This window comes from Mobula birostris, chromosome 19 (assembly GCF_030028105.1).
Source record: "Mobula birostris isolate sMobBir1 chromosome 19, sMobBir1.hap1, whole genome shotgun sequence".
NCBI lineage: Eukaryota > Metazoa > Chordata > Chondrichthyes > Myliobatiformes > Myliobatidae > Mobula > Mobula birostris.
The window spans coordinates 8,457,480-8,480,124 of NC_092388.1; the positions used below are offsets into that span (position 1 = coordinate 8,457,480).

At 40.4% G+C, this 22,645-nt stretch overlaps 1 protein-coding gene across 7 annotated transcripts in view; it reads left to right on the forward strand.

The window, feature by feature from the left end:
- LOC140212421 (RNA-binding motif, single-stranded-interacting protein 3) overlaps window positions 1-22,645 on the forward strand; it is a 1,294,896-nt gene that overhangs the window by 1,181,002 nt on the left and 91,249 nt on the right. For all 7 annotated transcript variants that reach the window (XM_072283183.1, XM_072283184.1, XM_072283188.1 and 4 more), the window contains 2 exons: window positions 16,901-16,947; window positions 19,928-20,024. In XM_072283183.1, the coding sequence (XP_072139284.1) occupies window positions 16,901-16,947; window positions 19,928-20,024 (144 nt within the window). The remainder of the gene's footprint in view (window positions 1-16,900; window positions 16,948-19,927; window positions 20,025-22,645) is intronic.

The following is a 22,645-nucleotide window of genomic DNA, read 5'->3' on the forward strand; positions in this document are numbered from 1 at the left end:
TAGATAAATCACAATCAACTTGGCTTGATATGACCCGATTTGCTATTACCTGAAATTCATTACCTGTAGGCAACAAGGTCAGCATGGATGAGATGGGCTGAAGGGCCTGTTGTAATGTTGTACTCTTCTATGACTCTGAACCTGGCTGAGAATACAGGTTCAGAATCCAAATCAAGTTTATTATCACTGACAAACACTCACTGGCCACTTTGTTAGATTCGGGAGTGCAATCTGATGCCGCCTTCTGCTGCTGTAGCCCATCCACTTCCAGGTTCGAAGTGCTGTGCATTGAGAGACGCTCTTCTACACACCACTGTTGTAACACATGGTTATCTGAGTTACTATTGCCTTCCTGTCGGCTTGAACCTTGCTGGCCATTCTCCTCTGACTTTTCTCATTAACAAGGCATTTTTGCCCACAGAACTGCTGCTCAAAGGGTAGTCTCTATAAATTCTACAGACTACTATGCCTGAAAATCCTAGGAGATCAGCAGTTCCTGAGACACTCAAAGTCTACCACCAATAATCATTCCACGGTCAAAGTCACTTCCGCATTCTGTTTGCCCCGAACAACAACTGAACCTCTTGACCATGTCTGCATGCTTTTATGCATCGAGTTGCTGCCACATAATTGGCACGTAATTAGTGAGAGGATAACCAGAATGAGGAATGGACAAAGAGAGAAACAGGAGAAAGTACTGGAAGTTGGAGAAATCGATGTTCATGCTATCGAGTTGAAGGCTACCCAGACAGAAGAGGACCATGGAAGAAAGGAAAGTAGGAGGGGATTCAGGGGAAATTGATAGGCAGGTTAGGAGAAACAAAAGGGTCAGCCCTTTACCCTTCCTCCACCATAGTGTGTGTTCCTCAGGATTTCCAGCATCTGCAGAATCGCTTGTGTATATAAAAGCAAGTCATTTTAGATTGCATCATGTCACTATAATCCTTTTTTTAAGCATAGTGAGAAAGAAGAAAGAAATAATTTTATATACGCTTTTCCCCCCGACAAACAAAATATATAGAGCTAAAAAGTGTAGAATCTCATATCAGTAAATCCTCTTAATTAAGTTCATTCTCGTGAGCCGCAAGGAAGGTTAAAGATTTGCACGGTGAAGGTTTCTTTTAAGTGTGTCAGCACGAAGATGGATAATGATTTAGAGTTATCATTGCACGTAGTGTGAAAGAGAGAAAGTTGACATAAAAAGCACCCAACCCAGAACAGAATCACCCAAAATGTCCCGGAGGAGACATCAGACAGGGCAATTACTGCCTTCAATACCCAGAAGCTGCAAGTGTGGCAGCAGATGAAAGACCAGAGAAGAATGCTTAGGTAATGCAACCCAGGAGATTCCTGCTTTGACTATCTGTCCTAAGCATGCTTAACATGAAGTGAATGCTGTTAGCATTTTCCTCACCCATGATAAAACTTTCACCAATCTTACAATCCATTGAATCATCAGGATGCCAACCATTCAACAGCATGGAACTCATTTAGGGATCATCTCTCCGCACAGTAAGACCTGTCAAAAAAAAGGCACCCTTTTATATCACAGAATAGAATATAGATTTGATGCATCTTTATCACAGCATGTGTTCCCTAAACTCAAGTCTTAAACTAAATTTTCAGCTGTTAAGACAGAAATACACAGAATAAGGTTAAATTAGAGTCAGGGCAATTGGGTTAATGTTAGTGTTGATGGGGATAAGGAAGCTGAGGAAGGGAACTTAAATTGTTAACTGATTATAAAATTCAATTTGTATATTAAAGATACAAGAGATTCTGTAGATGCTGGAAATCTTGAGCAATGCACACAAAATGCTGGAGGAATTTATCGGATTATGCAGCATCTGTGGAGAGGAATAAGCAAGCAGTCAGCATTTCGGGTCGAGACCTTTCATCAGTACTAAGTCCCCTTCTTCTCCTTTCACATTTTACATATTTGCGCCCACTCCATCGTTCAGAACTGTCGCCATCCAGGATGTGCCCTCTTCTCATTACTACCATAAGCGAAGAGGTACAGGGGCCTGAAGACACACTCAAGTTTTAGGAGCAGCTTCTTAATGGACAATGAACCCATGAACACTACCTCGTTATCTTGCTCTCTTTTTGCACTACTTGGTTTTAAATACTCAGTGGCCGCTCTGATAATAAACCTGATAGTAATTCTGATCCTGATATTGGGAGGGGAAGGAGTAAATATTTGTAACTACACCGGCTTGTCACTGTTAATATTGATCTCCCTCTCAGACTCTTGTCATCTGAACACCAGGCCTACTATACCTTGTTATACAGTCTCTGTTCTTGGGTGACTACTCGTCGCTAACATTCCTACACAATCTGTTCCAGGAAGAACAGTTCTCCAGCAGTTAGCATGGAACATAGAAAAGTACAGCGCAATTCAGGCCCGTCATCCCATGCTATTGCGTCGAGCTTTTCACCTACTCTAAAATGAATCTAATCCTTCCCTTCTACATAAGCCCTCCATTTTTCTATCATCCATGTGCCCATCCAAGAGTTTCTTAAATGTCCCTAATATATCTGCCTCTACCACCATCCCTGGCAGGGTGTTCCATACACCAATCACTCTCTGTGTATAAAACCTCTCTGTACTTTCTCCATACATTCCTCCAATCACCTTACAATTATGTCACCTCATATTAGCCATTTTTACCCTTGGTAAAAATACCTGGCTGTCCACTCTATCTATGCCTCTTATCATTTTGAACACCTCTATCAAGTCACTTCTCACCCTGCTTTGCTCCAAAGAGCAAAGCCCCAGCTCGCTCAACCTATCCTCATAAAACATGTTCTCTAGGTAAATCTCCTCTGCACTTCCTCAAAAGCGGTCACATCTTTTCTATAATAAGGCGATCAGAATGGAACATAATATTCCAAGTGTGGTCCAAACAGGGTTTTATAGAGCTGCAGTGAGAGATGAGAGTTGCTGTGGAAGGAATGAAATGATCAAAATTCAAATTTGATGGCAGGAATATTGATTTCTCCAACTTCCAGTAAACATTTCCCCTCCCCCTTCCCTCTTTTTCATTTCCCAGTATGCCCCCCCACCTCTTCTCCTCACCTGCATAATCACCTCCCCCGGTGCCCCCTCTTCCATTCCTTTCTCCAATGGTTCTTCCTCTTCAATTAGCTTCCTTCTTCTCCAACTCTTCACCTTTTCTACCTGTCATCTCCCAGCGTCTCACTTCACCCCTTTCCCACCCACCTGGTTTTACCTAACACCTTCTAGCCAGTACTCCTTCCACCCCCTCCCTTCATATTCTGACATCTTCCCCCTTTTTTTCCAGGGTCTCGGCCTGAAACATCACCTGTTAACTCAGTTCCATAGATGCTGCCGCACCTGCTGCATTTTGTGTGTAGTATTCTGGATCTGCAGCATCTTGCATCTTGTGTGTCAAATTTATTTATCATGTATACATCGAAACATACAGTGAAATGTGTCACGCAAACACGAGGAATTCTGCAGATGCTGGATGTCCTGACGAAGGGTCTCGGCCTGAAACGTCGACTGTACCTCTTCCTAGAGATGCTGCCTGGCCCGCTGCGTTCACCAGCAACTTTGATGTGTGTTGAGTGAAATGTGTCATTTGCGTTAACCCCATAATTTTACCCGGCTTCTGCTTCTGTCTTTGAAACTCGTGCCCCGATACTGCATCGCAAATACTGCCTGGAGGAGAGCTGACAAAGGAAGTGATGCTGACAGACTGTTAATAATAAACACAAGAGATTCTGCAGATGCTGCAAAGCCAGAGCAACACACACAAAATGCTGGAAGAACTCAGCAGGTCAGGCAGCATCTTTGGAAATGAATAAACAGTCAACATTTCAGGCCAAGACCCTCCTTCAGGACAGAAAAGGATTGGGGGGGATGCGGGGGAAGAATAAAAAGGTGGAATGAGGGGAAGAAGAACAAGCTAGAATGTGATAGGTGAAGCCAGGTGGGTGGGCAAGCGGGGGTGGGGAATGAAGTTGGGAGGTGATAGGTGGAAAGGGTAAAGGGCTGTAGAAGAAGGAATCTGATAAGAGAGGAAATGGAACCATGGGAGAAAGGGAAGAAGAAGGGAAACCGAGGTGAGAAGATAGGTGGTAAGCAACAGTGGTAAGAGGCCAGAGTGGGAAAATGTAGAGGGAAGGAGCAGGTGAAAGAATTACCATAATTTGAAGAAATCAATATTTGTGTCATCAGGTTGGAGGCTACCCAAATGGAATAAGAGGTGTTGCTCCTCCAACCTGAGATTGGATTTATCGTGGTAGGAAAGGAGGCCATGGACCGCCATGTTGGAATGGGAATGGCGATAGGAATTGAAATGGTTGGCCACCAGGAAATTCTGCTCCTTGCAGATGGAGCTGAGGTGGTCGACAAAGCAGTCCCCCAATTTACGTCGGGTCACACAAATGTAGAGGAGGCTGCGTCATGAGCTGTTAATAGTGCTGTCCCTTTGATGAATGCTTGCAGCAGTGTCTTCGTGGCAGATGGCACAGCTCTACAAAGATCTTACTGCTTACCGAATTATGTAGAGGCATTTCCCCGGTCATTGCCAAATGGAGTGTCTGGCTCTGTGGGTATGCTTCCTGGCATAATATCAGGTGCAGATGATCTGATTTATCTGTTACCTCATTCTCCTGTAACACTGATAAATTTCCTCTTTGCACAAAATCTGAAGATAGTGCATGTTAAAAGTAATCTGTATTTACACATAAAAAAATGTACAGGCTGCATTTGACTTGCCTTCAAGATCAAAGTAAATTTATTATTAAAGTTTGTATATATCACCATGCTACCTCAAAATTCATTTTCTTACTGGCATTCACAGGAAAATAAAGAAATACTATAGAATTTATGAAAAACTATAGATAAATAAAGACTGACAAACAACCAAAGTGCAGAAGATAAAAGATGTACGTATATAATATCAGTATATATGATGCACACACACAGGTCACTTTATTAGGTACTCCTGTACACCTGCTCATTAATGCAAATAATATCTAATCAGCCAATCATGTGATCATGTGGCAGCAACTTATTAACTAAAAGCATGCAGACAGGGTCAAGAGGTTCAGTTGTTGTCCAGACCAAACATCAGAATGGGGAAGAAATGTGATCTAGTTGACTTTGTCCATGGAATTGCTTGTGCCAGACAGGGTGGTTTGAGTATCTCAGAAACTGCTGATCTCTTGGGATTTTCACACACAACATTCTCTAGAGTTTACAGAGAACAGAACGAGAAACAAGAAGAAAATGTCCAGTGAGCGGCAGTTCTGTGGGCGAAAACGCCTTGATAATGAGAGAGGTCAGAGGGGAATGGTCAGACCGGTTCAAGCTGACAGGAAGGTGACACAAACTCAAATAACTACACGTTACAACAGTGGTGTGCAGAAGAGCATCTCTGAATGCACAACATGTTGAACCTTGAAGTGGATGAGCTACAACAGCAGAAGACCATGAGCATATGCACAGTGGTCACTTTATTAGGTACGAGAGGAATACAGTCTACATACACCTACTCAACTAGGAGGCATTCTAGTTGAGTATTCATTTTAATGTGAGATGTGGTTGTCATTTTAAACTCGACTGTAAGTGTGATGGACAACCTAATGACTTTGCAGATAGGGAATCATCTTGCACAACCAGCGAGGAACATATTTGCAGTACTCACAGGTATTTGCAAAACTCACAGTTTGTCACTGATCAAATGCTGACACAATAGTTTCTGCCAAATGTTTTGCCGTTGCTTTCTTAATCTACTATAATTCTAGAAGGACTAAATGATGCATTGCCTCGATAAGCTATTATAACTACGGTTGGGAGCATTGACAACTGCTGTGATCCTTGTGTAGAAGATGAGAAAGCCATTACGGATGAGAGTAGTAGTTTGCTCTGTTTTAATTCTGGTGTCCGAATAGAGTATAATCTTCCTACACTACAGCTGCTGCCATATGCTTCCATTATTCTGAGAAATATTCCATGCTCTCAATCTTTGTATGAAAAACAATTACATGAAACATTTCCTTTTCCTAATTAGAAGCCAACGCTTTTTGCAATGAATTAGAGAAAGTTTTGGGATTATATATTTTTCTGGTTTCATTGCAGTTTTGATCACACTATTATCACAAGGTACAGGAGCAGAACTTGGCTATTCAACTCACTGAGTCTGCTAAACCAGTCAATCATGGCTGATTTTTGTTTATTTATTTATAAGACTATAAGACATTTATGCTTATTTCATTAGTTAGTTATTTAAAGATCAGCATGGTAACAGGCCCTTCTGGCCCAACTAGCCTACACTGCCCAGTTACAACCATGTGACCTATTCCTACTAATCTGTATGTCTTTGGAATGTGGGAGGAAACCAGTGTCTGGAGGAAATCTCTATGGTTACGGAGAGGATCTACAAACTCCTTACAGGTAGCTCAACCATGTTCTCCTGTCTTGTCCCCATAACCCCTATCCGGCTTACCAGTCATTAACCTATCAGTCCATGACTCAAATACACCTGTTTGCTCAGTCTCCACAAGCATCAGTGGCAATGAATTCCACAGATTATTCCTTCTGGCTGAAGAAATTCCTGCTCATCATTTATTCTGAGGTTGTTCCCTCAAATCCTACTCATGGTAACATCCTCTCTACATGCACTCTATCGAAACATCAACTGCTTAGTCCCTGACCTGCTGAGTTCCTCCAGTATTTTGTGTGTGCTGCTCTGGATTTCCAGCATCTGCAGAATCTCTTGTATTTATGTTGAAGTCACTTCTGCAGTGATAACACCCAATGGGTTCCAGAAATCTTTAACCATAAAGAAATTGTACAGAATTATTTAATTGTTTTGGTATTTTACAGAATGATATCAATTTCAGCTCCTCATTTAATGAAAGCATGATTTGTGAAATTCATTAGTTAAGCTGTCTCGCCAGTCTGTTTTATTTATGTGTTCATAGGATGTGAATGCTGCAGCGTTGCCAGTATTGTTCATGTCTAATTGGCCCTGACTTGATGAAACGTTTAAGAATTAGCCACACTACTGTGTCTGGAGTCATCTATAGGCCACATTGGATTAGAATGGCAGAACCTTTTTTCCTCTTATGACACCCCAGTCATTTTGTGATTTCTGTTGCTAGCTTTTTAAAGTTGAAAATTTATTTCATTATTTAAATTTAAATACCCAGGCGGCTGAATAGCAATTTGAACTTCTGTGTCTGGATCGAACTCTAGCTGATAAGCACCGAGTTACTGGACTGTGTTTTCATACCATCACAACATCCTTCACCTTTGCTGTCGTTGATCTACATTCCTCAGTCCCAATTTAAAATGCAAAGTAAAATAAAATATTAAAACTAAAGGTGTAAAATAAAACCCCTTTAGCACATCATGTGGGAGAGCTATATCTTCTTTGTTAACAAAAAGGCTTAGCAGAGGATGTACAGTACTTCTTAAGGCAACTGGTAAAATTACATCTTGCTGGAACATACTGGTGCAATTCCACTCAGCCAGCACAAAGAGCATCCTCACATCAGCCATTACTCTCTGGCTTGATGCAGCATCTTCTCACAATATACGAAGTCTACAGCGAACGGTCAGGTCAGTAGAAAAAGGTTATTTGCTACAGTCAACCATCACTGCAGGACTTGTATGTGTTCAGGACAAAGAATTGGACAGGTAAAATCATTGTGGACAATACCCACCCTGCAAACTGCTTCTTCCAAAAGCTCCCTTCTGGTAGGCACTCTAGGGCTATTAAAACAGAAACCTCATGCCATCTTAAAAGGTTCTTCTCATGGGCAGTTAGTCTGATCAATCATTCGAGGTAGCCGCATCCCCCTCTCTCCTCTATCTATTACCCCTGTCACTGCACTCCACTGTAAACACTTTAAACAACTATTTATAATGCTGTTTACATTGTAAATACATGCTGGTATTTACGTATTTATGCACATCTTATTCCATATCTGCACTTTAACTTCTAACTTTGTTTTTTATATAATTCTTTATTCCTTATAATTGTTGAAGGTTGTTTTCGGTTGCATATTGCGCTCCAACCAACACACCACAGCAAATTCCTTACACAGTTGATTCTGGTTAATTGGAACCCATCAGGACCAGTTTGTTTTGGCACAATTATCTGAAGTTTCATAGAAATAGTTTAAAAGATTGGGGTTCCATTTGGCAAGGCTAACCAATAATGATTGTTACTGTTGGATGATGGTTGCTTTAATGCTTGCCATGCTCGTTTCAGAGAGGAATATGAAATTGAGTCATGCATTCTGTAAATGTACAGTCTTTGGTGGAAAAAGTTGATACTTAATCCTTGATCTTAAGACCCTATCTTGTCTACCATCATTCATCTCTTCCAGCCCTGCAATTCCACCCATCTCAAATTCTCAGCGTGAATTCCTTCCGTATTCTCCAGCTTTCATTCCCAGTTGAGCTGAGCTGAATATCCCTGGACTCTTGCAATTTTGTGTTTTATATTCTTATATTTCTTCCTGTTATATTTTACTTTCGCTTTTTTCTGCCATTTGCGAGATCTGTTTTTTTTTCACCATTGGGTGGATCTGATGTTTATCTTTGAAGGAGTTCCATAGTTTGCTTTGTAGCTGTCTGTGTGGAGACTAATCTCAGGGTTGTATACAGCATACAGATGTTGATAATAAATATACATTGAATCTTTGAATTTGACACTATACATTCATTCTCTGGGCCATAAACATTGCGATTTTCAAGCCTTGTTTTTCTCAGCTGCCCCTAAACATCCCACCTCTCGAAGAAAGCTTTTCTTTTTCAAATTAAGTCACTATGAAATGCCATGCAGTGCTTTCACATTAAAGGCACCATATAAATGGAAGTTATCATCATTAAACTCTTTGGCTTCTGAGGTGGTGCCATGACCATTTAGTTTTTTTTCTGTTTTTCTTTGGATCTGAGCACACTACCTGCTCCTAATTCCCTTCGAAAAGACTGTACCTGGTAACCATGCTAGCATACAGGTTCAACATAGCATGCCCAGAACTTACTGACCTTAACCTGTACGTCTTTAGAATGTGGCAGTAAGCCAAAACACCCGAAGGAAGCCGCACGCAGTCACGGGCTTAATGTACAAGCTCTTCACAGACAACAGTGGGAATTGGACCCAGATCTTCCATTTGCTTTTGCACTAACTACTATTATTTATTTATTGAGATACAGCGAAGAATAGGCCATCAAACCCCTCCCCCCCCCCCCAAGATTTAATCCAAATTTAGTCACGGGACAATTTACAATGAGCAATTAACCTACCATCCGGTAGGTCTTTGGACTGTGAGGGGAAACCCACACCTTCACAGAGAGAACATACAAACTCCTTACAGGCAGTGGCAGGAATTGAACCCAGGTCGCCTGTACTGTAAAATGTTGTGCTAACTATTGCGGTACCATGCCACCCCCATGTTAGGAGGTAAAGGCATTTGCTATAGGACACCCAACATCTGATTGGCTTCAACAGCCACATTATTTTTCTGATTGGTCCAGCTTACTTTCCGGTCAACAGTGATGTTCAGAAATTTGACATTGGGGCACTCAGCAACATAATGAGCAGAATATCAAGGTTTCTAAACAATCACTTGCCAAACTTCAGGATGGCAAACTGGAGAGAAAGGAAAATCATAATGGATATGAGAGAAGAGGCTGTCCTTAAATTTCCATGGGAGCTCAAAATATCTGCAAGCCTGAGCGCGAGTGAGAAGTGATGAATTATGTGACAGAACTGCCAGTTCAGACTGCCAATTGATACTATTATGCATTCTCTGCTTGCCAGTTTTCATTAAAAGAAAAAGCAAAGAAAGATTTGCTCTATTTGTCACATGTACAGTGAAACATGCTGCGAAATGCATCGTTTGCGTCAAAAACGTGCTGGGGGCAGCCGGCAATTGCCTCCATGCTTCCGCTGCCAACATAGCATGCCGACAGCTTACTAATCTTAACTTCTACATCTTTGGAATGTGAAAGAAAACCCCTGTGGTCACAGAGAGAGTGTATAAACCCCTTTTCAGCAGCAGCAGGAATTGAACTCAATTGCTTATTTCTGGTGCTGTAAGATGTTGCACTAACCGTTAGCTACCGTGCCACGGGAGCACGAACCAATCCTCATAGAGGGATCAGAGGTGGAGAGAGTGAACAATTCCAAATTCTGTGGTGCCAGGATCTCTGAGGTTCTAACCTAGTCCTAACATATAGATGCAGCTATAAAGAAGGCTATTTTTCATTACGAGTTTGAAGAGGTTTGGTTTGTCACCTAAGATACTTGAAAACTTCTACAGCTGTACCATGGGAAGCATTCTCACAGCTGCATTACTGTCTGGTGTGGGGGTGGGGGTGGGGGCAGATGGCACTACTGCACAGGATCAAAAGAAGCTACAGAGAGTTGTAAAATTAGTCAGCTCCATCTTGAGTACTAGCCTCTGTAGTATCCAAGACATCTTCAAGGAGCGGTGCCTCAGAAAGGCGGTGTCCATCACCCTAGGACATTCTCTTTTCTCACTGTTACCATCAGGAAGGAGGTACAGAAGTCTGAAGGCACACATTCAGCGATTCAGGAACAGCTTCTTCCCCTCTGCCAAACAATTCCTAAATGGACATTGAACCCATGAACAATACCTCACTTTTAATATTTCTGTTTTTAGTATCCAGTCATCAAACTTCTCAACAATAAGACCATATGATATAGCAGCAGATTTAGGCCATTCAGCCATCAAGTCATGCCTGTGTTATTATCTCTCTCAATCCCTTTCTCCTGCTTCTCCCCATAAACTTTTGATGCCCTGACTAATCAAGAGCCTATCAGCCTCTGTTTTAAATATACCCAATGACCTGGCCTCCATTGTCATCTGTGGCAAAGAATTCCCCAGATTCACCACCCTCTGGCTAAAGAAATTCCTCATCTCCATTTAAAGGGATGTCCTTCTATTCTGAAGCTGTGCCCTCTGGTCCTAGACTCCCCCACTGTAGGAAATATCCTCTTTACATCCATTCCATCCAGACCTTTCAATATTCAAAAGGTTTCAATGAGATCCCCCCCCTCATTCTCCTAAACTCCAGCAAGTACAGGCCCAGAGCCTTCAAATGCTCCTCATGTTAACCTTTTCATTCCCAGGATCATTCTCGTGACCCTTCACTGGGCACTCAAGTGCCAGCACATCCTTTCTCACAAACTCCAAGTGTGGTCTGACCAATGCCTTATAAAGCCTCAACATTAAATCCTTGCTTTTATATTCTAATCCTCTTGAAATGAATGCTAATATTGCATTTGCCTTCCTTACCACTGACTCAACCTTCAAGTTAACCTTTAGGGAATCCTACACGAGGACTCCCAATTCCATTTGCACCTCAGATTTCTCAATTTTCTCCTTTCAGGAAATAGTTTACACCTTTATTTTTTCTACATTCTTTTCATTTGCTTGATTTCTTACATTTAAAGAAACTACTTTGGAAAACTCAGCAACACTGTGTGGATATCAGTTGCCTAATTGTTAGTTAGATGTCAGATCATGCCCTGTTATTTCTTCCTTGTGTCCTATTCGAGAATTACAATGCACCAATGCCCAGGAATGGAAAAGTCTACAGAAGGTGGTAGATACAACCCAGTCCATCAAGCGAAAAGCCATCTCTACCATTGAGCACACTTACAAGGATCGCCTCCACAAGAAAACAGTATCCTTAATCAAGGACCCCAGTGAACCAGGCCATGTTGTCTTCTCGCTTCCACGATTGAACAGGAGGCATAGGAGCCTTAGGTACCACACCACCATGTTTGGGAAGCGTTATTATCCTACAAACATCAAGTTCATTAACTGCCGTTGTTAATTTCACTCACCTCAACTCTGGACTGATTCCATAAGACATAAAAACCTAGAAGCAAAATTAGAGAATTCAGTCATCGAGTCTGCTCCACCATTCCATAATGGCTGATTTATTTTCCCTCTCAGTCCATTCCCCTGCCATCTCCCATAACCTGTGACACCCTTACTAATTATCCATAATCTATCAAACTCTGTTTTAAATATACCCAGAGTCTAGGCCTCCACAGCCATCTATGGCAATGGATTCCACAGATCCACCACTCTATGGCTAAAGAAACTCCTTCTCATCTCTAAAGCGATGTCTTTCTATCTTGAGGCTGTGTCCTCTAGTCCTAGACTCAACCACTATATGGCTCCTCTCTAAGTCTACTTGATCCAGGCCATTCAATATTTGATTTCCCCCTCATTCTAAACGCCTGCGAGCATAGGTGCAGCGCCATGAAACCCCCACAACCTACAGACTCACTTTCAAAGAATATCTCCAACTCACTTTCTCAGTTAGCTGGCTGGTGGCATAGTGGCATCAGCGCTGGACTTCGGAGAAAAGGCTCCCGAGTTCGAATCCAGCCGGCCCCCTTGCACGCTTTCCATCCGTGCTGGGTTGAGTGTCGAGCTAGCAACTTGGCCTCGTAAAAATAAGAAAGCCTGCTAAAAAAAAATGGCGTCCTGATGACTTGAAGTTAAGGGCTTTCTTCTTCTTCTTCATGTTCTCAGTATTACTTATTTCTTTAATTGCCAAGATGGTCTTTTATATGCACCTTGGCTATTTGTCAGTCTTTGTTTATGTATAGACATTCATAAATACTATCATATTTCTTTATTTTCCTGTAAATGCTTGCAAGAAAATGAATCTTAACATAGTATATGGTGACATACAAATACTTTGATAATAAATTGACTTTGACTTTGAGTTATGCCTTATTTTTAGGCGACAAAGAGTTGTCATCTAGTTAAAATGGATAGAGTCCTAAGGGAATATTACTTTAGACATGATCCAGAAAAATACATTTAAAGTCAACTTGGAAGATTTTAGTGCAATGCTGTTTGAAGCTATACATTGTTATACAGAGTAGAGAGATTTTTCTGAGACCCTATTTCAACCATGCTTCATGAAACTTACACACAGTGACCTCTTTATTAGGTACATCTGTACACCTGTTTGTTAAAGCAATTATCTGATCAGCCAACCACAGGCTAGCTGAATACATAAAAGCACGCAGGCATGGTCAAGAGGGTCAGTTGTTATTCAGACCAAACATCAGAATGGAGAAAAAATGGGATCAAAGTGACTTTCACTATGGAATGTTTGTTGGTGCCAGACAGGGTAGTTTGAGTATCTCCGAAACTGCTGATCCCTGGGATTTTCACACACAACAGTCTGTAGAGTTTACAGAGAATGGTGCGAGAAAGGAAAACAAACCGTTGAGCAGCATTTCTGCAGGTAAAAACACCTTGTTAATGAGAGAGGTCAGAGGAGAATGGCCAGACGGGTTCAAGCCGACAAAAAGGTGACAGTAACTCAAGTAACCACACATTACAACAGTGATGTGCAGAAGAGCATCCCTGAATGCACAACACATCAAACCTTGAAGTGAATGGGCTACAGCAGCAGAAGACCATGAACATACACTCAGTGACCACTATAACAGGCATCTATTAAAGTAGCCGCTGGACATCAGTTAATTAATTGTCAGTTCACCTAATTTACTGGATTTACTGGACCCTCGGTTTTCAATTTAAATAAGTGAATCAGTGAATTAGCAAAAGTGGAATTTGTTTTATAGGTCACTGTACTTTATAAGGTTATACAGTACAATTAAACTTTTGATATATTTATGTAAAATTTACAGAAAGACGACCAGCAGCAGTTTACAAGTTTTAAATCTGCTTTCAGCCTAATTGAAATCCACAGCAGAAAGTTACTGGTAGAAGCTGATCAGATCCTCATTGAGAAGGCCTTGCACTGTGACAGGATTTTAACTCACAGAATTGTACTATACTTCATGAATTTTCAACAATTAGATGACTTTATCATTGGTGGTGTTCGTCTTAGTTAGCTGATTGCTACCTTATTTGTTTTTACAGATTTTAATAGTAATATATAATCTTTGAAGACTATTTTAATCCAGCATGTTATTGGTTTGGATTATTTGGTTAAATCTTGTTCACTGAAAATTTCCGTAGGTAAGAGTATATTTGGGACATTCGAAGGGCCTGTACATATGGTGTAAATTAATACCCTGGACAGACAAGAGTCTTGCTACTGTTAGGTTACAGTTAAGTTTCATAGCCAGCTAGTTATTCCTCAAATGTAAATAATGGCTCCAGAGAGGACGTATATAAACTGACTCTCCTCTACATTAAAGACAGGAATGCTGATCTACTCTGTTTCCTGGGGGAAGCAATACAGAATTTAAATTAAAATTCATTGCTTTGGACATTTGGATGTTCCAATAGCGATAAAGCATCTGCCAAGATTTGCAGAAACACAATAGTTCTAATAAAATATTTAATTCCGATAGTACAAGGGAGAGGTGAAAGTGTATTGGCACTGTGGTGTTCATTCACAAAAGTGACTATGCATTTCTCAGTCAAGGAACTATTTTCATTAAACAGTATGCTGTGCAATCTTTTTCCATTTACTTCAAAAATTTACGTTCAGTAGCCTCTTTATTAGGTGCCTCCTAGCTGAGTATGCGTATGAATACTGTATTCCTCTTGTACCTAATACAGTGGCCACTGTGTGTACGTTCATGGTCTTCTGCTGCTGTAGCCCATCCACTTCAGGATTCAACATGTTGTGCATTCAGAGCTGCTCTTCTGCACACCACTGTCGTAACGCGTGGTTATTTGACATTCCTGTCAGCTTGAATCAGTCTGGCCATTCTTCTCTGACCTCTCTCATTAACAAGGCATTTTCACCCACAGAACTGCCACGTGCTGGATTTTTTTTTGGTTTCTCAAACCATTCTCTGTAAACTCCAGAGATCGTTGTGCGTGAAAACCCCAGGTGATCAGCAGTTTCCGAGATAGTCAAACCACCCCAACCGGCACCAACAATCATTTCACGGTCAAAGTCACTTTGATCACAGTTTTCCCCATTCTGATGTTTGGCCTGAACAACAACTGAACCTCTTGACCATGTCTGCATGCTTTTATGCATTGAGTTGCTGCCACATGATTGGCTGATTAGAGATTTGTACAGGTGCACCTAATAAAGAGGGCACTGAGTGTATGTCATCAAAAACTCTGCTGAGCAACCTTTTCCGTTTGCTACTGTTATTCATGGTATGATGTCATCACCAACAAGGCCACAGCATTTATTGTCAGTTATTGAAAAGATGATGATCAACTTGTGCAGCACCTTAGCATAGTGGTTAGTGCAACACTATTGCACCATTGCCTGTAGGAGTTTATAGCTTCTTCCATGCTGTGTGGGTTTCCTCTGGGTGCTCTGGTTTCCTCCCACATTCCAAAGACATTCCGATTAGTAGGTTAATTGGCCACTTGGGTGCAACTGAGCAACATGGGCTCGTGAGGGTGAAAGGGCCAGTCACCGGGCTGTCTCTGTAAAATAAAGAAGTAAATAAATCTTGCCACTTCTGAATTTATAGCTGAGGGAAACTCATTGATGAAAGCTTATTTGCTGCTGTTACCTACAGGCTGTTGGACCAAGAGCTGGGAAGAGGGGTTAACATTGTCCATTTTTTAGCTGACATAGACATGATGAGAAATTTTATGCTGTAAATTAGAACAATTGTTTGATAGAATATTGTTGGGCTCAGGACCCTGTTATAGAGTTGAGGTTAATTGCCTTCAGTAACCAGAGCCCCTTGCCTTTGTGTTAGGAATATTTCATTACACTTGCCAACAGGATGCCACATAAATCTTTCTGGCAGATGTTATATTGTAACTTGAATGCCAGAGTAGAAATATCACATATTTCTGCTGCTTATACTCCCCATCATTTTTTTCATGCAGGTAGTTTCCTTTTAAGGAACAAATGGTTTAAAATTCAAACTAAAGTACTAGTAGTGACCTCCAACTAGTCAAGGGACTTTGAAAAATCTTAAACACTGGAGATTCTGCAGATGCTGGAAATCCAGAGTAACACATCAAAAACTTCAACAAGCTTCTGTAGATGTGCAGTGGAGAGTATATTAACTGGCTACATCACAGCCTGATATGAAACCACCAATGCCCTTGAACGGAAAATCCTGCAGAAAGTTAGTGGATCTGGCGCAGTCCAGCACGGGTAATGCACCTACATAAAATGTTGCAGGAAAGCAGCATCCATCATTAGGGACCCCCACCATCCAGGAAATGTTTTTTTCCCATTGCTGCCTTCAGGAAGAAGGTACAGGAGCCTCAGAACTCACATCACCAGGTTCAGGAACAGTTGTTACCTCTCAGACGTCAGACTCTTTAACCAAAGGAGATAACTTCACTCCATTTTTACTATGTCATAAATACACCTTATTATTATTTGTTAATTTATTTATATATTGAGATACAGTGTGGAATAAGCCCTTCCCCCTTCGAGCCATGCTGCCCAGCAATCCCCCGATTTCATCCTAGCCCAGTCACAGGACAATTTGCAATGACCAATTATCTTACCAACCAGTATGTTACTGGACTGTGGGAGGAAACTGGAGCACCTGGAGGAAACCCACATCGTTATGGAGAACATGTATAAACTCCTTTCACGGTGGCAAGAATTGAACTCAAGTCGCTGGTGCTGTAAAGTGTTGTGCTAACCATATTGCTAGCATGCACGCCTATTACACATATTACTTAACGCGTTGTGAGTGAGTTCACTGTACTGTGTTGTACACCTTGGGCCAGAGGAACATTGTTTCATTTGGCGGTATACATGTACACAGCTGAAATGGCAATAAACTTGAATGCACTATTTCTGTATACTGTGTTAAGTACCACCAATTGAGCAAAAATTGCATTACAGAATGTTTGAGATAAATGACAGCAGTGATCACTTTGTGATCAAGTTCAGTTTGTTAACTAATTAAAAATTACTATTTATTTTGTTTAGACTGGGATGGCTTTAACCTATGATCCCACAGCTGCAATGCAGAATGGGTAAGTAGCTCTGTGGATGTGTGCTTGGCTACGTTTAGATTACTGGCATGTTAGAAGGACTTCAGTTTATAAATTCCTCCCTCAATGTAGTTCCAAATATGACACAAGTCTATACACTGTCATTAAAGCATTTACAATGCCGAGAGATGCTTCTGTTTCAAATACAAACATTTACAAACTTCAACAAATAATGCATGTGCAAATATTAGTACCTTATAATAATTCTAGATTCTGCTCTCAAAGAAAGAGCCTAATTTCAAGAATCATGGTCACATTTTCTTAGGTTAATATGCACATCTCCTATTTATATAGAAAAAATCTGCACATTTTGAATTGATTTCTAATACTGGCAAATATCCATTATAAAACTAATAGCCTTTGCACATGTTCACATACTAAAAGACCACTTTATTCATAGCTTTCACTCGAGTAATATATACAGTGCCTTGAAAAGTATTCTGTTCCCACAACTATTTTCACATTTTACTGTCTCATTTTCTAAATTTAAAATATATTGAAGTAGGATTTTTTGATCCAATCTACAAAACATTGTGCATCATGTCAAATCAAAAGAAAATTTCCAAGACCTGTCAACTATTTACTCAAAATTAAAAACCAAAATTGCGAGGCTAAAGAAGGATTCATTCCCTTTGTAATTACTATGCTAACTTTCTTCAGCTGCAATATACAGTTTTACCTTACCAACTCACCCAATTCGTTGATGTAGAGAACTGGAGAATCACCTGTTTTCAATGAATTCATAAGAATAAATATTCCTTTTCTCTATGAGGTCGAACAGTATGGGAGATTTTCAACAGACCAAACCAAAATGAAGACAAAATAGTATTTGAGACAAGTCAGGGAAGTGATAACAGAGAAATACAAATCTGGGGAAGGGTACAAGACCATGTCAAAGCCACTGAACATAGCCTGGGGCTCAGTGCAGTCCGTACTGGAAAAGATAGAAAAAATATGAAATTATAGCCAAACTGCCCAGGTCAGGCCGCCCCTCTAAACTTCGTCACCAGAGAAGAATGGCACTTGTGAGAGAAGTTACTGTGATATCAACAATCACTCTGAGTGAGTTGTAGAAGTCAGTGGCTGCAACTGGAGATGATATTCATGGCTCCACAATCTCCAAGGTTTTGCACAAAAAGAGTATTTGTGGAAGAGTAGCAAGAAAGAATTACTGGATAAGAATGAAAGTAATTCCTTCCCTTAAAGACTTTCCAAACATCACTTAAAAGATACTGTAAAGATATGCAAGAAGGTCTTGAGGTCAGACGAGACTAAAGTGGAACTTCTTGGCACCACCATTAAGTGATACGTGTGGCATAAAACTAACACTGTGGATCGGCCAGGTAACACCATAGCAACTGTAAAGTATGGGGATGCTTTTCAGCAGCAAGGACTGGAAATCTGGTCAGGATTGATGGGAAATTGAATGCTGCTAAATACAGAGAGATCCTGGATAAAGACCTGCTAGTCTCTGCCAGAAAGCTTAAACTGGGGAGGGAGTTCATCTTTCAGCAGGACACTGACCCAAAGCACACTGCCAGAGCAACCACGGAATGGCTTCAAATGAAGAAAATTGATGTCCTGGAGTGGCTCAGTCAGAGTCCTGATCTTAACCCAATCGAACATCTCTGCAAGACCTCAAGATTGCTGTCCACTACTGCTCCCCCAACTAACCTGACACAGCCTAAGCAATCTTGCAAGAGGGAATGGGCAATTCTTGTTCCATCATATTGTACAAAGCTGATAGAGACTTATCCAAAAAGACTACTGACTGGAATAGCTGTGAGAGGTGGTTCAACTAAGTACTGAGTGAGAAAGGATGAATACTTTTGAACTGCTGACATTTCAGTTATTTAGCTTCTTAGTTTTTCATGCTTTACAATTTTCCCTGTTTTTTTTGGAGATCTACTGTGGGGAATAAGGAACATGTGATTCACAAATAAATTCTCTGTTAAATTGATCAAAATCCTTGGTTGTAATACTGATGTGAACAAAGGCTTGGGGGCTGAATACTTTTACAAGGCACTGTATTTATGTTTTAATTCACATCAACATTTTCTAAGTGATGTCAGAAAAGTGCATCATTTATCTTATAAATGTTTTAGGGACTGAAATTAAATATTTTAACTGCAGCAGTATATTCTACCTTTTTTTTGTGTTTCTTTGCAACTCCCTAATCCTTTTAGTGATGTTAAAATTAGTATAATAAATACTGTATTTATACACTAAGTATCTCATCAAGAATGGCTTTGCATATCCTTTGTTTCTACATTGGGAATAGACGACCATATTGAGGAAAATCCATTTTAAGATCATTATTTTCACTGTGTATCACATTTGGGTCCCATACTGTATACAGCATTGGTAAAAAACATCTTAGGTGATTTTACAACATCCTAACTGGCTTTAAAACGATGGTCAGTTATAGAGGGCACTTCACAGGCTGTGAGTCGACTGTCATCTATGGATGTGTCTAGGTAAAGATAGACTTTTCCAACAGATTTCTGTGCTTGACAACATCAGATAAGATTTTTATATCATCATTATTCCCATTAGCTCTCGATTTCTGATTGTCTAATCAACTAAACTTAAATTCTCCAAATGGTGTGATTTGAACTCATTGCTCCTAACTTACTACAGGCCTCAGGATAGTTAATCTGGTAACCTGCAGTGTTTGATTATATTGTGGGCAAAACCATTGCACTGTAACATGAAGATTCTATGTATATTGAAGAGAATACTGACTGACAGCAGCCTGACAATTAAATATTATGTCTGAAAGACTTGTTGAGATACAATAAGTTAGAACTGCCCCACCTCCAGTCTGTGTAGTTTGTAAGTGTGCTCCTTCTAGAAGTGTCCATTCAGTAGCTTAACAGGCTGGACAGATCAGAAGGAGAATGCCAGCTACAGTTGTGGCCTGGAGTTTTTCTTGAACTAATATTCTTCTTGCTTCCCACAGTTTTTATTCTTCACCATACAGTATTGCAACAAATCGTATGATTGCACAGACATCTATCACACCTTACATTGCTGCTTCTCCTGTGTCAACATATCAGGTAGGGAGAACTTTCCACTATTATTTTATAAGATATTAAAAACTTATAAGTTTTTTTTATTTCCTTAAAGTTTAAAGAAATTTTAAAAATGATGTATTGCACCTTGGTAGGTCAAATGTAAAGAGACAGTATACTGATAAGAGCAAGACCTTTAACAGTGCTGATGAGCAGAAGGATCTTGGGGTCCAAGTTCATAGCTCCCTGAAAGTGGCTACCTACACAGGTGGGTGGGGAGATTAAGGAGGCATGTGGCATCCTTGCCTTTATTACAAAGGCATTGAGTACAAAAGTCAGGAAGTTATGTTGCAGCTTTATAAAGCTCTAGTTAGGCAGCATCTGGAGCATTGTATACAATTATGGTCATACTATTGTAGAAGGATTGTTGAGGCTTTGCAGAGGTGGGAGAAGAGGTTTATTGGGATGCTGGCTACATTACAAGGCATGTGCTATAATGGGAGTTTGGACAAACTTAGGTTATTTTCTCTGGAGCAGTGGAGACTGATGGGAGATCTGACAGAGGTTTATAAGATTACAAGAGCAATAGATTGAGTAGACAGACAGTATCTTTTTTCCCCGGGGTTGAAATGTCTAATACCAGAGGGCATGCATTTAAGGTGAGAGGGGTTAATTTTAATGGCGATGTGAGGGGCAAGTGTTTTTACACACAGAGTGGAGAGTGTCTGGGTTGCGCTGCCTGAGGTTGAGGTGGAGGCAGATACACGAGGGACTTTTAAGAGGCATTTAGATGGGCATGTGAATATGAGGAAAATGGAAGGATATGGACATTGTGTAGGCAGAAAAGATTAATTTAGTTAGCAGTTTGATTACTAATTTAATTGATTTAGAACAACATTGTGAACCAAATGGCCTGTTCCTGCACTGTACTGTTCTGTGTTCCATGTTCTTAATGCATGCAAATAAGCCAAAAATTTGCAGTCTTTTTTTACTACTTGGAAGGAGGAGGAAAAGGAGAAATTTGTTTATATTGGAGCTAAGATTTAAGATGTTTGCTTTTCAAACTTCTGTCATAGGCTTCAGAAGATTCCCATCTGTCAGTTTTATTCAGCTCTTGCAAACGTTGCAAGTTTTTTTTTACATAACTTGCTCAAGCCATTATATGACTCCCCTTGTCTGCTTCTGAATACATGTTCTGGCCGTCACTGTGAAGTGCAGCTTCAATAACCCACATATCAGTTACTCTGTAATCTCCTTTCACAATCTCAATACCATAACGGCCTGTGCCATTTGTACAGCTTCCATGTCACTGAACTCAATCTTTTGTAATACAAGTAGGGATTTGAAAATTGGAATTTCTTTACATTCGTGGAGAAATATTTCTAGAAACATTCTGCACTATATAAAGGCCAGAAACATTTTGAAGTTGGCGTCCAGAGACCAAGACTCCCGGGTATTAATATCCCAGCTCCTAGATGTATTCATGGTAACAATATATGTGAGTTACAGAGCTTGCAAATATTTTATGTGTGATTAACCCTCATGCCAAATTCCTTATTCAACGGATGGTTGAAGCATTGGTCACCCAGGCTTTGATATCAGTGAAGCTGGATCAAAATTATTATCATAGAGTCCTAGAGCATTACAGCACAGAAGCAAGCCCTTCAGCCCATCTATCCATGCTGAACTAATACTCAGCTTAGTCCTACCAACCTGCACCCAGACCGTATCCTCCGTACCCCTCCTATTAATGTACCTATCCAAATTTCTCCTACATGTTGTTATCAGACCTGCATCCACCACTTATACAGGCGGTTCATTCCACTCTCTCACCAAACTCTGAGTGAAGAAGTTGCTCTTCATGTAACCCTTAAACATTTCACCTTTCACCCTTAACCCTTGAACTGGTCTCACCCAACCCTATCTATACCCTCGTAATCTGGTATACTTCTATCAAATATTCCTTCTGTCTCCTGCACCGCAGGGAATAAAATTCTAACCTTTTCAACCTTTTCCTATAATTCGTGAAAGTTGTTTTACAGCAGCAGTACAGTGCAATGCATAAAAATATGACAAATTACAAAAATAAATATATATTAAAGATTAAATTAAATAAATTGTGCAAACTGGGAACAAAAATAATCAGGTAGTGTTCATGGGTTCAACGTGCATTCAGGAATCTGACGGCAGAGGGGAAGAAACAGTTCCTGAAACATTGAGTGTGTGTCTTTATGCTCCTGTACCTCCTCCGTGATGGTAGCCATGAGAAGAGGGCATGTCCTTGGGGGACAGTGTCACGTTATTTAGTCAGTGCACCAAGATAAACAGAAGAAAGGGAGAAAGAAAAAATAGCTTTACGCACAGAAATAAATGTGCTTTATATTATTAATAAGGATGTACATCTTTCTTGAAAAATACAATAATAAGTTCCCTCTGTAGATTATTCAACCAGAAACATAACAAAATCACTCAATGAGTACAGCTCAGTTTATTTATGGTGTTTTCAAAATGGTGGGGCTGAGTCAATATAAAATGAGACTGCGGAATCTAAATGCGGCTCTCTGTTGACCTTTCAGGTCGAGACCTTCATCAGGACTGGAAAGACTACTTCTCCCTTCCTTTTCAGTGCTGATGAAGGGTCTCGGCCTGAAACATCGATTGATTTT